Source organism: Dermacentor albipictus, chromosome 5 (genome assembly GCF_038994185.2).
Source record: "Dermacentor albipictus isolate Rhodes 1998 colony chromosome 5, USDA_Dalb.pri_finalv2, whole genome shotgun sequence".
Classification (NCBI taxonomy): Eukaryota; Metazoa; Arthropoda; class Arachnida; order Ixodida; family Ixodidae; genus Dermacentor; species Dermacentor albipictus.
Window position 1 is genome coordinate 63,963,715 of NC_091825.1, and position 16,102 is coordinate 63,979,816.

The 16,102-nt window shown below is 44.3% G+C and overlaps 1 protein-coding gene across 5 annotated transcripts in view; it reads right to left on the reverse strand.

Annotated features, from left to right (window-relative positions):
• The window catches only part of LOC135911737 (protein MMS22-like), a 164,498-nt gene that overhangs the window by 41,468 nt on the left and 106,928 nt on the right, over positions 1-16,102 (reverse strand). For all 5 annotated transcript variants that reach the window (XM_065444083.2, XM_070538428.1, XM_065444084.2 and 2 more), the window contains 5 exons: positions 10,430-10,541; positions 6,838-7,007; positions 5,354-5,487; positions 4,162-4,252; positions 3,031-3,107 (listed from right to left, as the gene is read on the reverse strand). In XM_065444083.2, coding sequence (XP_065300155.2) covers positions 3,031-3,107; positions 4,162-4,252; positions 5,354-5,487; positions 6,838-7,007; positions 10,430-10,541 — 584 coding nt within the window. The remainder of the gene's footprint in view (positions 1-3,030; positions 3,108-4,161; positions 4,253-5,353; positions 5,488-6,837; positions 7,008-10,429; positions 10,542-16,102) is intronic.

Genomic DNA, 16,102 nt, shown 5'->3' on the forward strand with positions numbered 1-16,102 from the left:
CCGAACACTCTTTTTCTTTCTCTTTTCTTGTGTTGTATGAGGCTCATAGTAAGTATCCCTAGTGTCCTCGATGAACACCCAAAGGCCGGGATTGCCTTTACGGTACGACTTATTTTTTATCAATAGACGTTTGCTGTGGATGTTGGCAAATTACCGATGATGAACTGGACCATGAGAAGACCACATTCATCACACCCGATGACCTATATCGGTTCAGGGTAATGTCTTTTGGCTAGTGCAATGCCTCTGCAAGCTTTGAACGGACGACGGATGTGCTCTGGCGTGGCTTTATATGGTCCATTTGTTTATGCTACTTGACGATGAAATACCTGATAATGATGGGTATTTTTCTGCAACTTTTGCAACCCATCTTGAATGACTTTTGTCTGTTTTTTCTGTTTACTGCACCGTGCACCTGCAGGTCAATTTGCCTAAGTGCCACTTCGGTCACTGCCGAATAACCATGCTCGGCCATCTTGTTGACTCATTGGGGTTGACCGTTCCTCCAGACTCCACTTCAGTTAGTAGGGTGCAGAATTTCTCCGTGCCAACGTGTGCCAAAGATGTTTGAAGCTTTATTGGCCCATGATGTTAATTCTGCTAACTTGCGAGAAATTTCACGCATGTTGCCTGTCCTCTGACTAACTTTGTGGAGAAAGACATTCCTTTCTGCTGGGGCTCTTAACAAGCGAATGCTTTCTCAGACCTCATCACGCTACTCACGATGACTCCAGTTCTCACACATTTCGGTGCCCCTACTCCCACAGAAATTCCCACCGATATCAGTGGTAACAGAATAGGTGCAATTCCTGTCCAGTGCCAGTGTAGGCATTGCCTGCTATTGCCTTCGCCAACCACCTTCTCTCCGCGTTTGAGCGTAATTACTTGATTACCGAGTGCTACTGTCTCGTACTCACTTGGGCAGTGCGCAAGTTCCAACCCTACTTATATTGTCGACCACTTACAGTTACCACTGATAATCATGTGCTTTGTTGACTTTCTTCGCTCAAGGATCCCACCGGTCGTATTGGTTGCAGAGCCCTACACCTCCAAAAATACACATGCACAGTGGTCTACAGGTTGGATCGTTTACATCAGGACACCGACTGCCTGTTTCGTAATCTCGTCGATGCACCGGACGTTTTAGTGGATGCTGCACCGATCAGCGTTCTCGTGCTCTCCGCCTTGGTAGACACTGGTACTGAACAACCGTGTAATGAATCACTACGGCAGCTGATCCAACACCTTTCTGACCCATCGTACCTAACCCTTTGCACGTTCGTACCCCAGAATGAAACTCTGTATCGCCAAAACATGCACGCCAACAGGCCCGAGCTGGTAACGTTCATTCCATCTCATCTTCAACATACTGTACCCCAACGACTGCACGACTTTCCAACCGTCGGGCACCTTGGCATCTCTCGGAAGTATGACCACATTTGGCACCATTTTTTCTGGCCTTGTCTCAACTGCTCTGTCCGCCGATATGTCAGCGCATGCAAGCTGTGTCAACACTGGACAAAATGTGACATGGAGCACGTGACATAGATCCAGCGTGCTTTAACAGCATCGGCTGTGGGCTGTGCTGCAGCATGTTGTTTAGCTGCATTGTGCTTTGGGGCATGTTTTGCTGGTGGCAATGGCGAAGCACTTGACTGCATATACTGCAGCCCTTAGGCTTAAGGTGAACACATAGCAGAACATGATAAACATACAACCGGGTAGAAGTTGAAGTGGGGAAAAAATCTCTGCTTGTTGATGTACCAACAAAAAAGACACACACACACATAAAAAACCACACACATAAAAAAAAAACATACAGCGAAATCTCGATATAACGAATCTCAAGGGAAGTGGATTTTTTTTTAATTCAGAAAGTCGTTACAGTGAAGGCCGCAAAATTAACACTTCGACCCATCAGCCCATCAGTTGTCACCGTATGAGCTATTTGCAAAAAAGTCTCTGTTGGCTCTCGGCCCACCCTATTGCTATTTTCCGTAGATTCCGCTGCCATGCACCACCCAAGCACCGTATGGTAAGAGTGACGTGCACAATAGAGACGCTGATGCCCAGAAAACCACCAACAAGGAGGAAGCTCCATGTTGCCTCCAAAGGGCAATGTTTCTCTTTTTTTGTTCACTTTTCACATTCCTTGCCATGGAAACCGCAGGTGTCTTGCTTGAGGCGGACACCTGAACTATTCCGAAGTGAAAGTGTGTGTAAACCACAGCACCCGAAAAGTGCGACCATGTGGCATCCCCGCAAGCATGGAGGTTACATTTCAATGCATGTGTAGCTAGTAAGGCAGCAGAAAGAAGAGCAAAAGAAAGAGGCAAGCACAAAATGAAAGTCAAAAGAAGGAAGAGACGCGCCTTAGTTGCTAGGCGACACTTGTCTGGGCGGAGCATGTGCTAGCAAAAGCCAATGCGTCGTCGCCTCTGCAATAAAACAACAACAGTAATAATAATAAGAAGAAAATAGATGTTCTCCAGCATTTTTCTCCTCCGGCCTCATCTTAGGTTTTCTGAACCAATGCGCCACGGTGTCCACTCTCTGCGTCGTCTGCTAGTCTACTGTTCCGGCTGTCGTGAAGCATACATGGACATCTAAGAATCCGCAGATTTTGGAACATCAACTGGAACCATCTTCCTGCCCACCTTACTGCCATTCTGAACACCTCAAACTTCAAGAACGCTATTTACCACGGCAACTGCTAAATTGCATGTGTTATTGTGCAGCATTTATTCTTTGTTTTATTTTACTACTCCTTACTGCCATCTTACAACTATCACAATTCATTTTCCCCTATAGTCTGACACCAATAAGCACCTAAGCAATAACAAATTTACTTCTTCTAGTAGTAAGAGAGTCAGTTAAAAGAAATAATGTGCATTGAAACCGGCCCCACCGATATGTTGCCCTTCACAGAAGGGCAAGCAGGGCCCCTATTCACAGATACCGCACATCAATACCAGGTATTACAGAGACTATGAATATCTCAACAAAGAATATGCCATGCAGATTTCTCACCCCGGTGCTGTGCCAGCAGCTTTCTGTCACCATCAGTTCTTTCAAGGTTCCGAGAAAGAGCCCGCTTGTGGACCATCCTGCAGACACCGGGAGACAAGATGTCAAAAGATGTTAAATGGTGTCTTTTTTTTGTAGAATTGGACAGCAAGACAAAAACAAAAAGTGTGGCTGCTCATCACCTGCCTGGATTTTTCAATAACTTGCTTTTACGACTTGACACTATGGCCTGTCTCTAAGATTACCTTATTGACATAGCAACCTTTTGTACAGCTCAAAACCAAGAGAAAAATAGCTTCTGCTGTTAAGGGGATACTAAAAAAAAATATTTGATCTGCAATGTTATATTACCCACCTGAAATACCAAGAACGCAAATTTTGCCACTGCTGGAGGAGGGAAACCTTACTATGTAAGGTTTCCCTCCTCCAGCATGCCTTCGAACACTGCATCATCCTGTGCCCAGGATAATGCAGTGAACACAGCTCTTTAATATTGCCCTGGCCCAGTAGATGGCACTGGGTGTGGACCTGATGGCTGACGGCTTCACTCGTGAGCTTGGAGCAGTGGAAAATGCCTTCTTTGCACCCAGCTTGCCCTCTTGCCTGTCTTGATTCCAAACCTCTATTTTTCCTTCTTCATCTCATTTTTTTCCCCACTGCTTCTGTAGAACTTCCTCTTTGGCAGAACTCTTGCTTTTATTCTGTTTCGCACCAAAAAGCAGTGCTAGGAGGTAGGACAAGATAGAAAGGAGCACACAGTGCAATGTCTATGCTCCTTCCTATTTTGTCCAGTCTTCTAGTGCTGCTTTTGGCTGATCATGAACTAATATTTAGCCCACCAGTCAATTTTTGCTTTCCAGTCTCGTGCCGTAGCCCCACATCTTCATTTCTGATGGATTTATTTGAAGAGTCATGTCACAACTGCACGTTGCTGTCTCCTCCTTTACATGACCAATACGTGCACTGCACACTGCACTTGCGCACTTTACTGGTCCAAAGGTGGCATAGCATGCATAGCTACAGTGTAGTACTAACTCTATGGTAGTACAGTTAGACATTCCACAACAAACTTGTGAAAAGTAGCACACCAGTTACAGACATTCCCTGCAAATGCAAATGGCCAACTGTGGTCACCTCAGCTTTTCTGCCACTTCATGGATGGTTCCTAGCACGTCCTCTTGCTGGGAAGTGGAACATTGGTCCAGCAGCAAGGCCATCTCGGGCACTGGAGAGTCAACCAAGAATGAATAGGACAGAAGGAAAAGAAAAAAGAGGGTTGTCATTATGTTGATACACGACGGAAACAACCTAAATTAAATTAAATTAAGTTAAATTACGGGGTTTAACATCCAGAAGCTGCAAAGCGGGCTGTGAGGAGGGTTGGCAACTGTCCTGAATTTAGCGAGACCATCTGGGACTCCGGACCAGTAAATGTTCGGAGTCCCAGCGTGACCCAGTCGGAATGGCCAAATGTCACGAATTTTGCTTTCTTTCTTTCTGTTGAATAAAAATAAACAAGCCAGATTTTCTTCTTATAATGCCTGAAAGCTTGCTTGCACATTCTTCTCCTTTGTCTTCTGTTGCATTGTTATAAACACAAAGGCAGTTTCGTTTTTGTTGTGGTTCTAGTTCTGTGGTAGGCACTATTATGACCATTCATAGTATGTCTACCCATACTGGTAGCTGTAAGTAAGGCAACTACTGCACCTTCCTTGTCGCAAATCACCACTGGTAGGACTGAAACAAATTGTTACCAAGTTGCACGTACAGACTGACAGCTGTTGGCACTGACAGCATTGGTTGTGGCCAACTGCCAGCTACCCCGAGACAAGCCTTTTGTGGGGTACACACATACTTTATTAATCATGGTTTATCTTTAGATGCATTGCACAAGCAGCAACAAGATTGCAAGAGCAGACACTGACAAACGACGCAATGTTTTTCGATCATAGTGACTCTATCGGTAGCAATTTCATTCAATTCAGGTACTCGTCTGTATATAAACTTTCTTGAAGCATGTATACCCCTCTTGCCTTCTTTTGCCACCAAAACACTTCCAATGGAAGGTTCAGAGACCAACAAGCGAGACTGTTTCGCAAATGGAATTTATTTTTCATCAATCTCGATGCAACATTTGTGACATTGTGAAACAAGCCCAAATTCATGAACTTTGTGGAACACTTGGGAGAGTTGGCAAGCAAGGAAATGGATGCTGCAGTGCGTGTGACATTGAACATTTTCACTGACATTCCGCGAAACAATAAAGCATGACTGAATTTGTGCTCGATCCTCACGGTAAGTGTTACACTATGGTTAAAGTGCTTACCCAGCAGTGCGTGCTCTGAGCAGTCTAGCTGTGAGCTGGCATCCATAAGCTCCCGGATTCCTTCAGTGTAGACAGGCAGCAGCAAGGACCGCAATGACTGAATGGTGGCGTTCCCACTCTGTGGCCCCAGACCTCTGTTGACGAGACAAGGGAGTTCTTACACTCACACTAGGCCCATTGGGTTGGCCACAATTATATCAATGCCACAAATAAAATCGCTACAGAGTATCATGTGCGAAATGCTGGAAGTAGGTTTTTCTGCACTATTAGGTTGCATTGCAAAAGATATCAGTAATAGAAGAGATGGTGGCAAGGATGGAAACATCAGCTCAAGTACTCCTGCTTTATTTCTACTTCTAGACTGATGCAGAGGTTAAGCAATAGGAAGGCAGGTATGGCCACAACGTTTAAAACAACAGAATATTTCCATGAGCCTTGAATGGCCAGGCTAAGCTACAGTAAGGAACATAAGGTCCTAGTGAAACATAAGAAAACAGTACATTTGTCTAGTAGGCCCAATAGTTACTCAAAACCCTCTAATGAGGCAACTGACATCTACAAAGCAACCAGAACAAGTAAATCTATATGGACTTCCAACAAATACCAAAAAAAAAGTTTTGGCATTGTGAAACCATGCAGGATCTCTAACGCACTATTTTGCGAGACGAAAAACTTGTGCATTTTTTCCTGTGCACCGAGTACAATGTAACACTGGAGACTATGTTAGTTCTCCATCAAATGGGCGCCACACAAAATTCTGTATCAGCCGAAGAGCTGCCCGGTGGTCCTCTCAGTTGTAGGAGATTGCAAACTTAAGTTAAAAAATGACAAATGACCCTCACGGTCGCATTACCGACCTGAAGGTGTCACCACAAAGTTCACTTTAAGCGCGACAACCAGGCTTGCGCGTTACATGTTACACATGTTTTGGTAAGAGAATTTTGCTTAAAGTCCAGACCAGACGCATTCTTGACAATGCATGCAACTTCGCATCAACGCACCTTGTGTCTGCAGTGACTCACGAGGAATGGCGGTTTGCATCTACAAGAGACACACGACAGCGCGTGCTCACTTGGCTCACTCACAGACGCCTTGGAAAATGCCACTTCATACTTTGTTAAAGACAGTGTTTCAAAAATGTTCAATATTTCAATACCATCCTTCTCGGCTCACTTTTGCACCTGCAGCACATGGGGTGCAAGTCGCTCATTCTTATCACACGTGAACTTAATAATCCAGAGAAAAGACGGGGAGATGTGGCGAGGAAAGCATATGTCGCCTTGAAGAAGACAAGTCCACTTGTCGAAATGTTGGCTCCAGCATTCACCTTGTTCATGTTTTGCTCATCGTCATGCACTTAATAAGGAATATTGCGGCGATGGCGACAATCTGCGAAAAATTTGCCTGTAGTGTTTACATAATTTCTGTCATGATAAATGTGAAGGCAGCAAGTCTTAGGCACAGGTGGGGGCCAAGCAACTCACACGCAGCGCTCGAAGAACCACCCGGCTGTTCTCTGTGCCACCTTAGCCAGGTCGGCTGAGCTCGCCTGCAGCAGGAGGAGCACCGCAAACAGGCTCCTTAGGGCCACCTGCAGCTTCTCCACCGGGCTCTCAACGGGCACCAGCGCAAGCACCGACAGCATCCGCTCGACCTGCACGAGCATCCGACACCAGTGAGGCCTTATACGCCTGGTACCAGACTATCCCAACAGTGGATGTCTTTCTTTCTTCTAATACAATTCGAAACAAACCTTTGTAGATACATGCCGACTAAAGCAACTTGTACATGAAAGACAGCGAAGCTGTGTAAGGGAGTTCTCATGCCCTTTGGATGTCCTAGTCCTAGAAGTCTGTTTTGCCACTGTCCAAAGTCCAGCCTGGACTTCACAATTGTTCAACCAGGGTTCTTCAATACTTTCTGTCTGGTCATAAAACTTCCGTGTAATGCTATGGGAGAGCTTCATATAGCGCCCGCAGTGGACGCACCACGACGCTGACATAAGTAGACGGCGGACTGTGGCAGACGCCGAACAGACGTTCTGTGCATACGCTTGCTGTTGCACAAGGGTTGACTGTCCGTATTGGTGTGTGAATATTGTCGGCACAGTGTGCAAAGCGCCGCCCTGTTTCTGTACAGTGTTCAGAAACTTAAACACAAACAATTTCGAAAAAACTGTAACGCCTTGTTTAATTTCCAGGCTCAACTGCTTTCGCAACAGCGACTTAGTTTATAATTCAAATTGTACACTTGGACTACTTCATCGCGAAAAACCTACTGCAAAGCAAGATCACGTCACACTTTTATGTAATTGCAAGTAAAAAAACCTGCATTTCAAACTCACAAAGCTAACCAATTGATTATTAAATTAGTTACTAAACTAACTACCAGATTACTAAATTTATTACTAATTATTACTAAATAATTAATAATCTAATTACTAAACTAATTATGGCTAATTACCAACCTAACAAAGATAACCGACTGATTAAGTTATCTAACTGAAATAACGAAATTATTCAATAACAACCTACCTGACTATAACTAAGCAAATATAATTAACTTACTAATAACCCAACTAAGACACTGAACTAGCTAACCAAATATGCAAATAGTGCAAATGGAGACAGCCGAACAAAAAAGTTTGTGCCAGGAAGGCTACCAGGGGGAAGGGGGGCGACAACGACCATAGAACGGTGTCGTGTATAATTTAAACACAAACGCATCACACATTACGCTATTTTGCGACAAGTTGCCGTTGCATATTCACTCTACAAATAAGCTGAAATAAATGTGGGAGAGGTGCCTTTCCTTGTGAAAGATTCACATGATCGTGCAACCTAGCCATCTGGCGCAGCCGATTGTTCACCTTCTAGCAACGCCAGCACCTCTGGTGCCACCTTCTGTCCCTATATGAAGCTTTCAGGGAAGTTTCATGACAAGATGAGAAGTATTGATGGACCTTGGTTCAACTATATCTGGTGCAATTTCTTCGCTATACTCGAGCCTTTTTCTATACTCTATATGCTATACTCAAGGAGGAAATAAAGAGAGAAGGCAGGAATGTTAGCCAGAAATGCGGTGGGTTTGCTAAGGGAAAGATGGAATAGAAAGATAAAATAGAAAGAGGGAAAGGAGGAGGGAGGAAAGCCACGGGGAGCTCGCGCCCGCACCCGGAGGGCCTGAGCGAGTCAAAGACGTTTACATAGGCCAGTCGCCCTTAATAAAGAGAAAAGTGCCTTATAGCATGCCTACAAAAGGGAACGTTCCCAAATGACTACACATATGACTGATCAGTGCAACTAAAAAATTTGCATGTTTGGGTGCCATGAGCCCAGAAAGAAACAGGGCGAATAAGAAAATGAAGAAACTATGAAAAAGACAAGAAAGCACGGGGGGGTTGTGGAAGACAAAGAAAAAGAAGTGAAAAATACGAAAGTGTCCAATTGAAAAGAACGGAAGATATGAAAAAAGAAGTGGAAAAATGCACGCGCGGCTGCGTGGCCAAAGTAGAAAAAGGACACGTAGCAGAAGAGAGAGCAGCCCAGTTACACTCTAAGACGACGGGCAGGAGGAGCTGGAGGCCGGACGGCACGGATGGTACCTGGAGACGGCGGCAACCCAATGGAAGCTGCGCTTCAGCTGCTACAGCTGCGAGCCGTGAGCTGAGTGGGCACCCCACTGGTGACCCAAGGTACAGCCTGATGGCGCCATTTACAAGACTCCCTGTGGCTATGATACACAGGCTAGCGAAATCGGCCACGCAATCCAGGCGCCTCGGTCACCTCACCACACTGACTGCCCGACCAGGTGAAGTGTGGACCAGATGGCGGAGACAGCAGCGTCGAGTCCATGGGTGTCTACTTCTCTTCTTATTTCTATTTTTTGCACCAGGGTAGTGCCTGCCTGGCTTTGAAAGTCACCTGTGGAGTTCAAGTTTCGCCTCCTTTTTAACTGATGGACAAAGCTTCCAGAACTCATGCTTCTTTGTGCACCATCTCGGTCTCAGCAATCTCTTTATTTTCCATCTGTACTTTCCAGATATGTTGGTCTGTCTAGTTTGCTGAAATTTGTGACACTGGGCAGGAATTAACAGATAGTCCTTTAACATGTGCAAATTGAAATGGATACTCAACAACCTATACACCTTTCATTTACACATTTTAATTACCATGAATGTGCATTAAAAATGCATGACTCCATGCTTAGCATGTGTATACACTTCAAGAATGGAGCCACTGTGATGATGCAATATCGTTTATAGTGCTGATATACTAAGGCCCTTGCCAGCTTGCACCACACAGTGGGCTGTGCTGTTACTTCACAACTTTAAAAGAAGGCTTAATGCTTACTTCTGCTTTACTTTTGCTCAAATTTTACAGTCCGTATTTATCAATAAAGAACTAGCCATCTTTGCTTGCCTGGTTAGTCTGAAAAATAATTTACGACCACTATCTCAAGCATGAAGGCTAAACCCCAGGAGAGCGATTTTGTGCATGACGGCTTCGAGCGACAAAACAGGCCGTCGCTTGAACAGATCGCTCGTCGTCCGGAAGTGTTATGAGTGACTAGCCAATAGCGTGAAGCCGGAACTGGATGTACATCACTGAAATACTACCGATTGTTGCATGGGATGAGCAAACGATTGAATTTTTATATGTGCAAGGATAAGAACCTACTGCAAGACGTTCAGAAATATTTTATGCTGCATTTTACAGTAAAACACATTACCCTAAATTAATAAAGCTTGCATCACGCCTGTTACAATGCAGTTTAGTAGTGTAGTTTGCTAGGCCAGTTGGTGCACGGTGAACGTTTAATGGTTTCCAGCAAGTATGGATGCGAGCACAAGTAGAAATGAACAGGACAACGCTGGACTTACAACTGAAGTTTATTGTCAATAGTTTCCACAAATCTCTGCCACGCATGCGTATACAGGTGTATGCGCATGCATGGTGGAGATTTGTGGAAGGCAAGAGAGAGAAAGAGAAGGAGATTGTGGAAGGAGAGAGAGAGAGAGAAGAACAATAATGGTGATAGCATATGCTTCCTAGCTGAACTCTGTGGTGCACTCACCGGTTCCTCAAGGTCGATGGACAGGGCGAGCACCAGAAACAACAGCGAGCAGTTCTGTAGGCCCAGCTCGGTGAGTTCCTCCACTCGCTTGGCGTGAAACCGGCTGCAGATGCTGTTGCAGGGGGGGAGGAGGGGGAAGAAAGAAGAAGAAGGAGAAGAAAGAGCTTGGGAATCAGGGAGTGTGTGCACTACGGTTTCATGTAACTAGGAAGCATTCCGCGCGCTGTGCTTCGAGATGGCATCGTACCTTGTACAGATATTAGGCTCGGGTGAATATTTGAAGTTTAGAATACGAATCTAATACCAAACACTAACTATTTGTATTCGAAAAGGAACTATCTGGTATGTTCAAATATTTCAAGCTTACCAAATATTCCACAACAGCCAAACGTGAAACTCTAGTTACCATTCTCCATCAGCTAAACAGTGCAGCAAATTATAAGAAATGACACACTCTGTCCACTGCGTCCCTGAATCTAGTTGCATGGTAATAGCCAAGTTGTACGACTTGTTTAGCCTATGTTTTTGTTGGCAGATTTTGAATGTCTTTGTAACTTTCCTTAGTTTTTTTAATGCACTGAGCGAGTCCATGTAGTTCTGTAGAGTTTGATAACATGCTGACACATTCGATGGCATCATGTACGGCTTGTAGTTTTTGGTATCCGATTAAATACTCCATACCTATTATATTCATATTCGATTCGTATTTAAAAAAGCTGATATTTGCCAACCTCTAACATATATCCAATGTTCCTAAATGTGTGTGCTAGAGGATAGTCTTACTGAATTTCGCAGGCGACCAAGAAAAAAACTACGATTCATGCACGCATAGTGACTGCATGTACCTTGTGGCAAAGTTGACCTAAAAACTTGCATTATCTGCATCAGGAAAGTAGTGATAGGTAAAATATGTTACGAGGGCGAATCAGAGAGTCTCTTCCCTTGTTTTATTTTAGCCAAATAATGACTGCAAATGCAAAGTCAACATATGCGTTCCCAGGGACGGATGTTTCTTTGACCGGCCGGGCCTTATCTGCTGGTAGCTCCGCAGCACGGCACTGCTGTCAGTTGTTGAAGATGGCGGTTGTGGTTAACATGTCAACGGCGTACGAGCAATGAAGCAAGATTCATTTTCTAGGGAAAAAGGGGGCAAACGCCCATTGAAATCTACAGGGAAATGTAAGACACATATGGGGAAAGGTGCCTCGCTTGGAAAAGTTGTGAGGTGGTGGTGTTGTGAGTTCGCGAAAGGGCCGTGAAGGCTTGCATGGCAATGAGCGTTCGGCTAGGCCGCATGCATTGCTGGCTGACGACACAGGGGCATCTCAAATTTAGTGCTGCGATGGGACAAATGTCTGAACTGGTGGGGGGACTATGTGGAAGAAATAGTGTAAGGTACTTAGAATAGTATGTATATTTGTAATTACTAGTGTGTGTACATTATTTCGACTAATATAAAACAGGGGCAAAAGCTTTCTGATTTGCCCTTGTATAAGAAAGATGACAAAGACAAGCATGCTTGAAGCAAACTGGGAGTATGCTAAATTTAGTAGCTGCTGGTCACAGCACTTTTGCAGCTGCTGCTCCCTAAAAGCAGTTCACGTGGATACTTATGACGTGTAACCATTGCACAACAACCTAGTCACAACATCAGTGGTGCAACTGTCTTTGAGCAAGACTGCGTTGAAGGTGCGAAATAATAAAAGAGATCAATAATAGTGTTCTAAACAGCGCTATGAATGAAGGCAAAAAGTACGCAAAGGAAATGATGCAGATCAGCGCTCCTCCTGTCGTTTGTGTAATTTTCATCCTCATCCATAGTGTTGTTTTAAGAACACTATCAAGGTGAACCTACTTGTCCAAAACAAGGTACTGTTGCTAAAAATAAAATAGAGTGTGTAAAAGACTGTTAAAAACGTAAAAATCTAGTTCATTACAACAGAATTTTGTTTACCCTGAAATATTTTATATTTCACATAATGATACCTACCGTGATCAGCAGAACCCATCTATTGCGGATAATTCAAGTGAGTTTTTTAGACATGTAGGATCCTTTAGGCTGATCTTTTGCACCATAAGGTGGCCTCGCCGCCAAAAGGGTTATCTGACAGCTATCTTGGATACTTGGTTGCTATAGTAAGAAGTTCAAATCCTTTTGTGTTCCATTTGTAGCCATGCGACTGAGGCGGTGGTGTGGAGCAGAAGTAGTACATCGATTGGGCCTCTAATCTGAAGGTCAAAAGTTCGAATCCTCCTCCAGTACACTACATCTTCAAGCTTGGAGTGGCGCTTGACAATGGCGAAAAATGCTGACAGCCAGTGGAGTTATACCAGTCCAGGTGCAAACAAATTAGGAAGGCCCACTAAGCTCTAGCAAAAGATACTCCCTCACCAGAACAGGAATTAGCCTCCCTGGTGCAGTATTTGGCGACTACCTTCCTCACGATTCCTACAATTAACCGTTCACTTCAGTCCCTAGCAGCTGCGAAGCACCTGACCAAGGTGGCGGTGAGACCTGCAATGTGGCAGAGGGCGCCGAGAATCTCTGGACCCGGACAGACTACCACTGGAAACTGAACCTGGCAACATTCAACACACGAACCCTTTCGAGTGAAGCTAGCTTACCAGGCTTTGAGGAACAATCAGGCATTGCGTGGGATATTATTGGCCTTAGTGCAATTAGAAGAACAGGTGAGGCTTATACAGTGCTGACTAACGGCCCGTACTATGCTATAGAGGACCCCTAGAGAAGAAGCAAAATGGGGTAGCATTACTAATCCATAAGGAGGTAGTGAGCAACATTTACGAATTATAAAGCATTAATGAGAGGGTAGCAGTAATCAAAATAAAGCTAAATAAGAGGTTTAGAATAAAGGTGGTACAAGCCTATGCTCAAACCTCCAGCCATGATGATGATGAAATAGAAGTTTTATGAAGATGTTGAATTAGCTATGAGAAAAGTGCAAACTCGGTATAACGCAGTCATAGGAGAGTTCAGTGCAAAAGTGGGAAAAAAGCAGGCCCGTGAACAAGCAATTCGCAACTACGGCATCGATTCTAGGAACACTAGAGGAGAGATGTTGCCAGAATTTGCGAAAGGAATAAGCTCCGAATAATGAATACGTTCTTCAGGAAGTGTAGCAACAGGAAGTGGACCTGGAAAATCCCTAATGGAGAAAAGAAATTCAATATAGTTCATACCTTTTGCCTATCCCAGCATAGTGCATGATATATAAGTGTTAGGTAGGGTAATGTGCAATGATCATAGGTTAGTCAGGTCTAGGATTTACCTCAATATGAAGAGAGAAAGTGTAAAGTTAGTCAAGGAGAAACAGGCCAACCTAGATGCAGTAAGGGTAAAAGCAGACCATTTCAGGCTAGTGCTTGCAAGCAAATGTGCAGCTTTAGAACAGAGAGATGAAGATGACAGAGGTAATGAACGAAACCGCAACCATGCTGGCCTCAGAAGCAGCAGTTGAAGTGAGAGGTAAGCCATCAAGGCAACCAGTAGGTAAGCTCTCCCAAGTAAACGAAGGACCTAATAAAGAAACATCAAGAATGAAAGTGTCCAACTCAAGAGATCAGATGGAATTCGCGGAACTGTCAAAATTGATCAACAAGATGAAAGTAAGGGGTACTCGAAATTATAATGTGAAAAAGACTGAAGATGCAGCAAAAGAATGGACGCAGCATGAAATCAGTGAGAAGAAAACATGGCATAGGACAGGCCAAGATGTGTACACTGAGAGATAAGCAGGGTTATATCATCAGCACTCTAAAAATTATAGTAAAAGCAGCGGAAGAATTCTATACTGGCCTGTACAGTACCCGGAGCAGCCACGCTACCTGCATTCAAAGTATTAATGACCAGGCCACAGATACTCCTTCCATAACTTGCCATGAAGTTAGAAGGGCCTTATAAGACATGAACCGGCGAAAAGCGGCAGGAGAAGATGGAATAACAGTAGATTTAATCAAAGATGGAGACATCATGCTTGAAAAGCTTGCAGCCCTTGTGGGGATGCATGACTCTCACGCGTCCCCCAATATGTTGTTTTCCCGCATAGCTCCCATCTTATGTAATAAGGCTTCGCCACGTGGCCTGTTGCCTGCGGCAGTCGGTGTGGTTGAAGCGCACTACGCGAGATGGCGCGAGTGTGGCTCTGCTAACGCCACCTAACAGCAGGGTTACTTGGGCGCAGAAAGGAGAAGGTTCTTCCTCTTTGGCTCGGGATCGGCAAGCGGCGCAGACGTTCTGCACGTGCGCCGATCCATGCTTCTGCGAGATCGTCTCGTCAGGCCTCGTTCGAACGCACCTCCAAACGCACGAACGACCAGGCGTTGGTGTCCAGCATGGGGCGAACATATTCGCTCGTTATCCAGTCACGGTGAGTCGGACTTCCACGATTTGTCGCGCGCCCATCGGAATGTTTTGTACATAGCAACTCGGTTAGCAGGCATGGATCTATGAAAGGCGCAATAAATGCTTTAGTAATTGATTGCACTACTGTGTTGTTGTTCCTTTGCCCCAAGAGCACGGGTGAGGATTCCACACCCTTTATACAAAATGTCTCATGACTTCAAGGGTTCCAGAGAACTGGAAGAATGCCAACATTATAATAATCCACAAAAAGGAAGACATTAAAGAATTGAAAAATTATAGGCCCATTCGCTTACTTTCAGTATTGTATAAAATATTCACCAAGATAATTTCCAATAGAATAAGGGCAACAGTTGACTTTAGTCAACCGAGAGAACAGGCTGGCTTCAGGAAGGGATACTCTACTATGGATCACATCCATGTTATCAATAAGGTAATAGAGAAATCTGAAGAGTACAATAAACTTCTCTATATGGCTTTCATAGATGATGAAAATGCATTTGATCCAGTAGAGATAACACCAATCATAGAGGCATTACATAATCAAGGAGTACAGGAGGCATATGTGAATATTTTGGAAAATATTTACAAAGATTCCACAGCTACCTTGATTCTTCATGAGAAAAGTAGAAAGACACCTATGAACAAAGGGGTCAGGAAAGGAGACACAATCTCCCCAATGCTATTCACTGTATGCTTGGAAGAAGTATTGAAGCTAGTAAACTGGGAAAACTCAGGAGTGAGGATCGACTGCAAATATCTCAGCAATGTTTGGTTTGTAGATGACATTGTCCTGTTCAGCAACACTGGGAATGAATTGCAACAAATTATTGAAGACCTTAACAGAGAAAGTGTAAGAGTGGGGCTGAAGATTAATATGCAGGAAACAAAGATAATGCTCAATAGCCTGGCAAGAGAACAAGAGTTCAAGACTGCCAGTCAGCCTTTAGAGCCTGTGAAGGAGTATGTTTACCTAGGTAAACTACTCACAGAGAACCCTGGTCATGGGAAGGAAATTTAAAGAAGAATAAAAAAAAATGAGTTGGAGTGCACACGGCAGACACTGTCAGCCTCTGACTGGAAACTTACCACTATCATTGAAAAGAAAGGAGCACAATTAGGGCCTTTTACCAGTGCTGACATATGGGGCAGAAACTTGGAGGTTGGCAAAGAAGCTCGACATCAAGCTAAGGACCGCACAAAGAGCAATGGAACGAAGAATGTTAGGCGTAACGTTAAGAGACAGGAAGAGAGCGGTGTGAATTAGAGAGAAAATGAAGGTAACCGATATT